This window comes from Pseudopodoces humilis, chromosome 15 (genome assembly GCF_049639895.1).
Source record: "Pseudopodoces humilis isolate 2021_Gansu_Grassland_sample_001 chromosome 15, ASM4963989v1, whole genome shotgun sequence".
Classification (NCBI taxonomy): domain Eukaryota; kingdom Metazoa; phylum Chordata; class Aves; order Passeriformes; family Paridae; genus Pseudopodoces; species Pseudopodoces humilis.
Window position 1 is genome coordinate 3,750,001 of NC_142214.1, and position 12,076 is coordinate 3,762,076.

Sequence of the window (12,076 nt, forward strand, 5' to 3'; positions counted from 1 at the left end):
TCAAATCTTGGACTATACCAACACTTTTTATACCAGTACCAGCCATAAAGTTTATATGCATCACCTTTATAGCATAAGGACTATGAAATGTTTCCTCTCTGCCACTGATTTGTGTATTATTATGTTGAGAGAGGAGTAACAGCTGTAAGGACAAAATAATGCTTATTTCACCACCCACAGGAACATGAAATTGCATATATTGTTTTTAAAATTAGCTATCACATGTAAAGTTTGATTGCATATAGCTAAATAATAAAAGTAAGTGCATTTTTAGGTGCTCTTCAAACGAGGTCGCAGCGCTGATGAAGTTCTCAGTATTGCTCTGATTTTATGAGATTCCAGGGGCAGTGATGAGATGTGTGGCACACAAGTACAAGTGGCCAATTTAAAAATGCCCTAAATACAACTTGAAGGGCTAATCACATTTACAGTCCACAAAATGTGCATGAATGCATATTGATGTGAGAAAAACACATCCAGTGAGGAAATAATAAACTATTCAAGTGAATGTGCTTTATTCACTGCTAATTTTAATTAAGACTCAGTCTTAATTCTCGTGTACACAACAGGAAAGATATCTTCCACAGCCTCATTTTGCACTCTTTTCTTCACTTAGAAGTGGGTAAATATTTTTAAAAAGCAGAGTTGTTTAGGAGTGGCCTCTGGGTGTCCATCCTCTGCCTGGATGCTCTCAAACCCCACAGGGAGGGTTTGGGGCACACATTTCCTGCTCCCCATGGGAAGGACAGCACAAGCCACGAGGAACAAGGGGAACAATTCTTCCTCAAACAATGATCCAACTGGAACACTTCAAAATTTTGATCCAGGAGGAGAAACAATCACTGGGGCTGCTCTCCTTGAGGGCATCTGGAACTCAAAGCAAAGCTCTTGAGTTATTAGCTGGGTAGTTTAGCATTTATCTTCTGAAGTCACTGCCAAAGGCATACAGGCAGAATAAAGAATAACACCACACTGATAAATATGCATCATTTCCCCCTACCTTCCACAGGAATTGTATAAAATGGAAAGGCTTAATTGGACTCTCAGTAAATATAATAGATCAGAATTTATTTCAGGGTGGGCTTATCTTTGTTTTTTTTTTTCCCCCCACAGATAGAATCTTTTTAACATCAGATTTCAGCTGCTGTGAGCGACTTTTGGGTCTGATTTACAAATCCTTCAGGAGGAGAAAATCACGTGGAAACAAAAAAAATGCTTCCTTGGCCATGTTTTTTTGGTTATGAGAACTCACCTGATTGGGGGTGGGAAGAGAAGAGCTGTGCTTGCTGAAGGAATGAGTTTGTCACCTTGAGAACTTGGGATCTCCACTGGCCACCTGGAGGGATGGGGAGTCCCCAGAGGTCTCCTGGCTCTGCCATCCCTCTCCTGTCCCTGTCCCACCACTACAGTTGTGGCTTTTGGTTTATTCTCATGGCTGCTCTACAGCCCAAGGGCAGGACTGAGAAAGGAGAGGATGCAGAGTCACTGCAATCCCATCTCCAAGCTACATTCCAAAGGGCAAAGGAATTCACCATAAAATGGTACTCCAGGTTTATAACTTTGTGATCCCATTTTTCTCTCAGGGGCAGAAGATCTGAGAGGCAAATTGGATCTGCATTATTGTTTTTGTCTTTATGGAGCACTCAGCTCTGGCAGAGCATGGTGAGAGCTGGCTGGTCTGGGCTGAGAAGCTTTTCTGCCTGTCTCCCACACACACCTCATCATGGTGATGTGCCTTTATTTTACCCTTTTGATTATAAAGAACATGAAAACCAGAACTGAGAATACCTTCAAATCTTTCCAGCTCACAGTGCAAGATGTGATAAACTACAGTCAAACAAGAGCAATTACTAAACATTTTTGCTAGTTAGGAGATGGTTTGCCAAATATTTTACCTATTTTTTTTTCCCAATTCATTTTCCAAAAGCAAGTAAGAAATGGCCGTAAGAACTACTGGCTACTGCTCAGGAAGACTTAATGGAATGACCTGTGGTGGTTGCACCGAAATAAAACATAAAAACAGAGATAGCAGCAGGTAAGAATGGCCAGTCTGTGTTGAGCAAAAAAGTGTCAAGCCCAGGCCCTTCACAAGAATATTCCATGGCACGTTCAAGTGCCATCAAGGCCAGGTAACTCTGTGCCTACAACTCCATAAGGATGCCTGTGAGGATGTCACAAGCCAAAGGTTGTATCTGTGTGTTTAATCACCCTAGACAGCTTAATCTTGATTAATTTAGCTGTTCCTTATGTAGGTTATGCTGTACAGCCTCAAAAGCTCAGAATTAAAAATACGTTTTTCCAATGTTAAGTGATACTTGATTTGCAGCCCTTAATTTGTCCTTGTAGATTAACATGTTTCATTACTGTAGAGTTACAAATCTTTTATGAGAATTTCAGCTGTCTGTTTGTTTTATTCTCTGGCAGTAAAACCTCCAAAAACCTTATTCCCATGCTTTTGCCTTCAGTTCCATTTCACACATGGTCACTGACGTGTTTGCAGAAGCCTTTGAGCAGGAGGTGGGAACAAATGACTTCCTGAGACCTCATCACCCTGAATTATTCCATCGGTCAATACAACCTAGAGTCAACAATTCCCTTCAGTGCCAGGCAGAATTACAAACACCTAAACCTGCTTTTAGCAGGGATGAAGAAGCAGAACCTACCACGGGTTTTCTGCACAGAAAAAAGGCGTGAATTTCCATCTGAGCATGCCTCTCCCTGGAAGCAGCTCTCTAGTGCAGCAAGCAGGACACTGAGCATTTCTGTGCTCCATTTAATCCCACAGCCAGTTGGCCAGCAGCTGCAGGCTGGTGGCCAGGCAGTGTTTGTGGTTTGGTGCCACTGGGAAAACCTGGAATGAGTGTCTGGTGTCCCTTCCCCACTCCTCCTCCCCACGAAAGGACATCAGGCTGGTTGTTTTTCTTTCCTACCTGGTGGAATGTGCTGACGTTATTTGGGAAATGAGTGAGTGTACAGGAGAGTTACAGGTTTTATGTAAGAGGCTGAACATCTGCAGACAAAATAAAAAAAAATTATTTTCCTCCCTCTGGCCTCGTACATTCTGAATAGACAGCGGGGCTGGGGTTGTAATATTTCCAAATGTGTGGCAAAAAATGCCCTGAATCCCAGGACAGGTGGGAAGGAGACAGATCATGTCACACCTGACTGAGCAAACAAAGCACCACTGGCTGGGGGGCAGAGCTGGGAGCTGAGGCCTGAAGAAGGTGGGGAAGAAGAGAGGAAGAATGTTCTGGGAGCCGTGTCAGGGACGGAGCTGTGAGGATGCTGCAGCAACCAGTCTGGGGCGAGTTCAAACCAGCAGCAGCTGGGCAGGAACACCCTGATACTCCTGGAGCCACTTTGTGGACAAGAGCAGGGGATGGTGGCTCTGTCCAGCCTGAGGATGAAGGCTGATCTGGGCACAGAGGGTGCAGAGCACACTTGGGGTTTGTGCCCTGGCACAGGGAATTCTCCCAGAGCAGGACCAGGAGCTCTGGGGACCTGCACTGTTACGGAGACAACTGCATGGAAAATGGCAGGGCAGGCTCTGCAGGGCAAATGTCTGGCTTTGGGGAGAAAAACTGACCCTTCCCTGCCCTCAGAATGAAGAAAAGCAGACTTAAAAGCAAAATATCTACTACGGTGCTTCCAGTTATCCAGCAGTGGTTTATCACTGGATTAGAATTTATGAGAAATAAGTAGCAAATGGTGCAAACTTCAGGTTCACTGCCCTATTCAGGAGTGAAAATAGTATTTTACAAAAATCTCCTCAAATTTCCAAAATTGGCATCACCATAGAAAAAGTACCAATGCATTTGTATATCCAGGAAAATGACTCCTGAAGGAAGTCTTCCCCAAATTACTTCTGGCTCTGCATAACTCAGGGAGATAGATGCATATGCCCATGAATTGTTTAACTGGAGAAAAGTCTTTTATTCCTGTATAGCAGATGCACAAAGGGAATGGGAATGTTTTATAACTTAGGCTTTTAAATAATAAATAAATGCTGACATTCTCAGCTGAGACATCTTGATTTTTGTGTACTGTGTAATTCTGAAGTGTACAAATATTTTTTTAGAAAGAGTTATTTTTCCCTTTTTAAAAAGAATATGAAACCTCAAGAATATGATAAAACATCACAGTTGGTTTCTAAATGCTTTGCATCTTAATATGGTTGAAGTTAAGGCAGTAAGTAATTTCTGAGTTTTTCCCTTGAGCCACGTAGTTCTTTTCATATGTAATTATTCTCTGAGTGCATTAGATAATGCTATGGTTCCCACAGCTGTATACACATCTATAAATCATTAATGAGGCAGTTAACTGAAACAAAACTATAAAAGATTTGCATTACCCGGCAGAACCCAGCCTTAATTGACTTCCAGTTATTTACAATTAATTTTTCCATTTGGAATAATGATTGCAAGCAACTTAGGGTTTTTTATTACTGAGGAATTAGATGCCGACTATTCATCAAAAGTTTTTACAGACAGACTGTGTCAGTGGACAGTAATGAGCTGGAGGTAATCTGATTTTTACACGCACATGCACTCCCCCAAACTGGCAGAGGGGATGGGGTGGGAGGGGCCATGGACACACACAGACAGGAGCCAGCACAAACTTTTTTTGTCCTTTTTATCACATACCTAGGTTTAACAACAATTAATTTCTTTTCTTTATAGCATCCAGCTGAAAGGCAATAGGATGAAAAGAGCTGGCTGCAGTTCTACACAGAATAAACTGCAAGAATGACGAGTGAGTAAATATTTATTTCTGTCTTACAAGACTGTAAGATAGACACTGGGGAATAAACAACGCAGAGGCTGTCGAGTAAATATTATTCCATCATGCTATTTAAAAATCACTTTTATAGAGGCATAGAGCACGGAGTAAATCCTGATGAAGTTGTCATTGTTTGAGTAAGGCCCAGGACTGGGACAGACACACGGAAGAGATCAGCTCCCTGTGCCATGTGAGCATAACTCTGGCTGACATTAATGGCCTGGGAATGTGCTCAGCAGGAAGGGATGTCACGTTCAAATTCCTAATAAAACTTAAGTCAAAAATCACCAGGCCCATTTGCAGCAGCTGATGTTATCTCCCTTACCCAGCAGCCTTCCCTTTCCAGAATCCTGAGCACACGGAAGGGGAGATTCCTGGTTGGGAACACAGTGGGAAAATGAGCCAGGTCTCAGGTACTGGGGTGCACTACACAGCACCCTTGGAAACCAATCCTTCCCCGAGACTGAGCAAATCATCCTTTAGTGATCCCCTCGCTCCCCTTACTGGGTACAAAACACGTACAAATTCACATTTGGGTTGTTGTCTCTTCTCCCCCTCAGCTCCAGCTGAGGAAGTTGAATGTCCTGCTTTATTCTCTTGTTTAGAATAAATAATTTTGTTGTCCTGTGGCTCACATTTGAGCCTCTCCACTCGTGCCAGCTGGCTGGGCTGCTCTGGGCCAGGCAGTGCAGGTGAAAGCAGCCCTGTGAGCACAGGCAGGGCACGAGGAGCTTTGATTTCTGTCTGTGGGGTGTAGACCAAGAGACAACACTGGTGAATGTGGGGGAGTTTAATTCTGAGTGATGGCAAAGCAAGAGGCTGCTCTCTGCCTTATCAAGAGGCCACTGAGATTGATCTAGGAAATGACAATCCAACGCTGGTAACCTTGAAAATCCTGCAATCTCCTGCTGGAGACATTTTTCCCAGGTTCTGTTCCGCTGGGCTGTGCTGCAAAGTGTAATGTAAAGTACGGTGACAGCCTGGCCATGGGTCACTCAGCCTGTCACTAATTCCAGGCTTGGCAAATTGGTCCTGCCTCCTCACCAGCCCATGAACTTCACAGACACTTAAGTTACTCATGCTACACTGGCTGCTGCATCACTTCAGCTGGAAAAGCCATTCCATGTGGGAAGTCTGAGAGGCTTTTCCTTTGGAAATGGGGCTGGTACCAGATGAGCAAACAATATCACTATTTTCATTAAGATATCACATCCTGCCAACACACAAGATTGGAAATTGCACTTCAAATAGCTGTGACTTGACAAACTGTACAATTTACAATTACAATTTAGACAGTGTTCTTGCTGTGTCCATGATCCTTCTCAGTGGGCTTGTTGTCCTGGAGTGGGAAAAGCTCTATCTGCAAACTCAGAACTGCAGTTACTCTTTATGCACTGAGGTGATACTGCTGACATTGATTTTATTTTATTTCCAGTGTGTCCAAAGTATCAAACTGATCAACCCCCTATTTCTTACAGGAGACAGTCTGATACTGCCTGTCTTTAAGCAGCAAAAAGGAAATACCCAGGAGTTTCTTGAGAGTTTGTTTTGAAGAAGCCAAAACCAATTTAAATGAAAACAAAACTTGCATTTGGTGAAAATTGCTGTTAACTTCAAGACACCTGATAACTATGAAAACCATTCAATTTACTTACCAGGTTTTCCAAATCAGGAGTCTTAGTCCTGCAGGGTTTCTCATCCCAGTGGCAGAGTTCTCACTCCCCTGTGTCTCCTCCCAGCTGGGTTTGGTTTGGTGTAAGAGCCAGCACCTGTGAATCCAGGCTGTGGATTAAACACAATTGCTTTTTTCTTTTCCCTTTATGAATTTTTTCTTTTTCCCCCCAAGTTAGCATGAGGAGAACATAACATACTAGAAGAAATAAAGAATTACAGTCAGGATGTGAGGAATGATATTTTTTACCTTTGGAATGGAATCTCAATATTCAACTATAAGGAAAAAGCCATGAAAAGAATCAGAGCTTTTTCCACCGCTTGGCACATTGTAGAGTCATTTCAACATTGTAATATAAGTGTCAAATGTTACAAAATCAGCTGTCAAACACTATCAAACACTTACTTTGCACAGGTGTAAATGATCACATAAAATGCAAAGCACTGAACTGACACCAAAAATCTCTGTGTACCATTTCTGTCTTCAGCAGTTTTACAGAACTATCTAGAAAAAGTCCAATAGGGAGTTTATTCCTTCTTATTTCAGCATTTTTGGTCTGTTTTCTTATTTTTAGGGATGTGGTTTCCCCCTCTGCTCCAGCTGACACCAAGGAAGAGAATGCAACCATTTGCATGGAATAGCTTTGGGCTGATGTACAAAGAATAATACTATGTTCCATAATAATGTTCCAAATGTTAAAGAATTTTTCCTGCCAAAACCTCTCTTCTGTAAGTGCCCCAGCATCATCAACTGATGGCAGCACAGCTCTGGGAATAAACACTTTCAGCTAATGGCAGGAATTGTCAGGGGAAACACAAAACAGGTATTTCTCCTTGACACAGAATGAAACATATGATTAAAGTTAAATGCCAAATCCTAGCGGCACTGGAGCGAGTTAAGGTTTCTTTTTCATTCCTGTTAATCCTTTCCTCTCTTTTTAGCTAATTCATCTTGTTTCATTTAATGCCAGTGGTTTTTCCTGTTTGGTCACTTTGGTGGACAATTCATTTTAGGCACGTGGCTTTGGGTAACAAGATTAGAGCTTCAGGCAAAGCCCAGATCCTAAAGGAGCGCCCTGCCATGTCCAGCTCTCCAAAGGCAGGGCAGGGTGACCACAAAAGGTGCCCTGGGCCATCCACGTGCTTCTGGCACATTCAAATGCTTCCTGCAGAGCATTTAAATACAGCAAAATCTCCCTTAATAACCTTAATGTGAGAGGTGTTGGACTGCAATGTTTATTGTGAGGGAGCTGTGCTACAAACCTCACCATAATGAAACCATCTCCGGTAACAAGTCCAAGGGACTGAGTTTGTCTCCACTGCTTTACTTTGGATTTTCTTTTGAAAAGTAAATCTGGCCCACTGGGGGCTGAGTGAAGCACACAGTGATTAATTAGAGGTGGACCGATTTTGTATAGTTCAATATTAACATGTCACTTCTCTGGCTGCTTCATCTCCGTCTTCCCTCTGACCAGCCAGCATTTATTCCAGAAAAAATTATTCCAGAATGCTTGCTCCTGTACCAGGAACAGGTATATATATATGTGTGTGTGTGTGTGTGTATACACTGCAAACCACTCCCCTTTTCCCACAACTAACCATTCTTGGAGACAAAAAAATAATAGATGTTGGAAGGCTGCTCAGTGAAAACACATTTCAGTGTCCTTTCTGAAAGAGCTGTGAAAACATTTTCAAACATGCAAGGCTGAATGTATGTTAAAGTAGTTAAACTATCATAAAACTTCCAGTTGTTAAAGTATCACTTATCATAAGAACATTTTAATGTATGGTGCTGTATTTGCCTTCACAGTTTTGGATTATGTCAACAGAATCATATAATGAAGATGTAGTAAAATCTTATGGCATTTGTAACTGAAACTCAGAAAAATGGGAGTTTTTATTTTAAAGAATTAACTCCATAAAGAATATTTTCCCCTGCCTTAAATGCTCACACCCAAATGTTCATGCAAAGGATGCTCTGTTCCAACAGAAGGTCCAAAGAGGTTCAGGTCTGAAGGCACCCACAAAAGCTGCAGCATTTTTGCTCTGCTGACACCAAACTGGCTCATTTCAATTGATTTCTTTGATGTACAAATATAAAGCAGTAGCAAATCATTATCCATCCATAATACATCATTATAAAAATACCTTTTTTACTGCCCTTCCATCTCAGCTTCAAATCATCAAAGACGCCCTTATTTGCAGACAGAACTAAAGTCAGATTGTTTATTAATAGTGATTTTACAAGTGCTTCAACATTTGCAGCATGTATTAGAAATGATGATAGCACATGACCTGGCTATAAAAACGCCTCTGTGAACTCCTTCCCCCCTCTGTGCCCACCCAGCAGGGCCAGGGGATGCTGCAGGAGCAGCAGGGGGAAGGTGGGAAGTGCCTCCATCAGCGCTGTTGCCAAAGGTTTCAGATCCAAGCCCAGGCTGGGAATTTTGCCATGTGTATTTAGGGCTCAGTGCATGCACAGGCACACCAGGGCTTGTGGAGATCAGCTGAGGCCATCAAGGAAATTTGTAACAATTCAGGTTAGCCCGTATTTTGTCACGTTACCAAAACCAGTCTGTAAATAAATGTATTTACAGGCCACTTCCTTGGAGGCAGCAATTACTCCAAGCAGGAATATTCAAGATTTAAAGCACAGCCTTGCATTTCCACAGGCGTGCTCTCACTGAGGGCTGCTCTAGATCCAGGCTTCAAATGGAGACTGGGCACTGCTGACCCCTGGGGTTTGTTATTTTGTTGTGTGAGCATTGCTCAGGACTCAGGGCACGGCTCCAATGCAGCACCCACGCTCTGCCAAGGGCATGGGTGGCTCCATGGCCTCCTGGGCAGTGCTCAGGGAGCCAGAGCTGGCAGAGGGGCTGTGGGTGCTGCACCCCAAACACACCCAGCTGAGCTGCCACAAAAAACACCCTCCAACCCCAACCCCAGGAGGTGCTGTCCCTCCCTGGGGCTGTTGCAGTGAGGAGGAGTGTGGTGGTGAAGGCTGAGGTGGCTCCTCCACCCCAGGGTGGCTTGAACACCTTTCTCCCCCACAGGGTGTGCTCCTCAGGCTGAGCTGACACCAAACCCCTCAGCCTCTTGCTTTGTCAATACTTACCAGGAGCCACCCAGTAAGGGCTGAAAACAGCCAAGTCTCTCAAGTTTATCAGTGTCCTAAACATCATTTGTCAGAATTTCCACACTGAAAACCAATCTGGGACGGGCAAATCAGGAATCAACCTGTGCCCATCAACCCAGGCTCAGTGATGCCTTAAGGAATGTGTACATCAACCACAGAGGGGAAAAATGCCCAAAAAGCCTTTATGGAGATGAAAGAAAAGTGCAAAAATCTTGTTATTTTAATGACTGGGATATTTAGTTACATTAAATCTTTCTAAGCTACACAATACTGGATAACTGAGCAAAGCTCTCTCTTCAAAATCTGCACTTGACAGGAGCACTGCCAGTGCTGGGTCAGCCAGAGGTGCTGCAGCACCCCAAGGGCTGTCTCAACTCCTTCTTAAAAATAAGGTTTAGAAATAAATCCAGCCCTCAATTCAGAAAATCCCACTGGAATTGAAATTAAAATTAATATAATACCTAAAGGTACAATTTGAGTTCTGGTGTTGCAGTGTTTTATTCACACATGAGCATTTATTAAGAATCAGGAGGACTCACAATTCCTAATGCTACTGTTTCTTTGTCTCATTCAACTTTTCATGGTTTGATCAATGGCAGGATGATTAATGCAGTTATTAAACCAGCTGTTATAAAAATAATATGGAACAAACCAAATTTTTACATTGGAAGAATGTTCTGGTAAGTCAATCACCTGTAGAACAGGGGGCAACACATTTTCTTGAACTGACACTGGTTAAGCGGAAAGATTTCTTTTAGGAACAACAAAAAAATCAGATTATTCTGTTCTGCAGAGTCTGCTTACAAAAGTCTGCTAATGAGAAAAAAAAAAAAACAGTGCTAAAAATGAAAGAAATTGCGAACACTCTACATTTAGATGTAGCCAGAAGTAAACACAATCACAGGGAATAAATTCCCTGTAGATCTATTTAAAGGTCTGTTTTGTTTTTAAGTGACAGTGATTTATATTCAGGGCACGTGTGTGTAAACACGTGCACATAAACAGGAGTTTGCAAGGAAATAAGCACGGTGCCTTTGACCCAGGAATTAAAATAAAGAGGGAACAGGTGCTCCCTTAATTCCACCTGACTCAAACCAGCCTTCAGTCCCATGTTTTGAGAAGGGAAGCTTTCAGTTGCAAAGTTCAGAAGCTGGAGCATACAATAATTAGGAAAATGTTTAATACCAACCCACCCTCTTTATTAAATCATTTCTTCAAGTATTTTTAATAGTGCAAAATACTGGTTTGCATTAGTACAGTTACTATGGGAATTCACAGTCCAAAAAAAATCTTAAAAGATTTCCAAAGTCAAACAAAAAACTTTTTAATACTGTATTTTTAGCAAGAACATTTTTAACAAAGAATGTGTACTTTAACTTAATATGGTACAACAGAGAAACCATACTTAAAAGTTTCCATTATCTAACACTCTACTGCATATTCATTTTTCCATCTTGAAAGACCAAAAGCCAAGCTGAACTGAGCATTAAAAAAAAAAGCATCAATTATAATCCTCATATTACATCAGCTATTAGGGTTTAGCTCACACTTTTGAATCGGTCATCTAATGAAAGGACAATTTTTACATCGTTCTTTTAAAAAATGTACACACATTTCTTTTTAAAACGTTAATATATATCGAGTATCTGCTTCAGTAAACAAAGCTTAATTTATAAACACAATCGAAACAGCTCCATGTTGAACAGTTTCAGTGATAAACTGGACTTGTATGATGTACAGCCAGTGAGGACCATTGTGGCTTAAAATCATTGTGCCATTGCTATTCAGTAATAGCCACCTCCTAAGGAAAAAAAAAGTTCTTTTTTGGGGTGGGGTGGGGAGGGGAAATAATTCATGTATGTGCTTAAAAATACTAAAACTCCTTTCTATCTCCAGGGACCTAAAAATGATCTGTTGTGACAGGCTTGGTTTGGTATGGTAAGCTTGTAAAAAGTCTCAGTATTTCTTAATACGGCAGTTTTCAATGCAGCAACAGTAAATTGCTTGAAATTGTCCTTCAAGTTTCATGCTACAAATCCTGTTCCTCACACAGTACTGAAGGCATCGAAGGTTGGAAGGGACATTTCTCAGGAACTATATAGTCTTCAAATAGTGGTCATTACACATTTTTCAGCAATAGCTGGTTCCTTCAGTACATAATGGTCGGTTTGATGTATGTTCTGTTTTCTGGAGGGAGACAAAAAAGAAGGAAAAAAAGTCAATTACACAGTTGAACATTTTATAATTAACTGACACTTCAGATGGTTTCTTCACTTGGTTGTGGATCTTATTTTTTTTTCCCCTCAAGCCAAATGAGCAAATGTACAAGTGATATAAACCAAACTGTCCATCACGTGGGCAGGTTTTGTGTAGGAAGGGGAGGCACTGGGTGACAACACCTGGCCAAACCCTCAAGAAAGGACAAAGACCCACCACCCCTCACCCTGGTGTTTGCCAGCAATGGCTCAGGACAGGTTGTAAATGCTCTGA

The 12,076-nt window shown here is 41.9% G+C and overlaps 1 protein-coding gene across 5 annotated transcripts in view; it reads right to left on the minus strand.

Moving 5' to 3' along the window:
* Positions 1–10,923: 10,923 nt before the first annotated feature.
* DACH2 (dachshund family transcription factor 2) overlaps positions 10,924–12,076 on the minus strand; it is a 245,733-nt gene continuing 244,580 nt past the window's right edge. For all 5 annotated transcript variants that reach the window (XM_014255252.2, XM_088062631.1, XM_088062630.1 and 2 more), the window contains one exon: positions 10,924–11,773. In XM_014255252.2, coding sequence (XP_014110727.2) covers positions 11,736–11,773 — 38 coding nt within the window. In that variant the 3' untranslated portion in view covers positions 10,924–11,735. The remainder of the gene's footprint in view (positions 11,774–12,076) is intronic.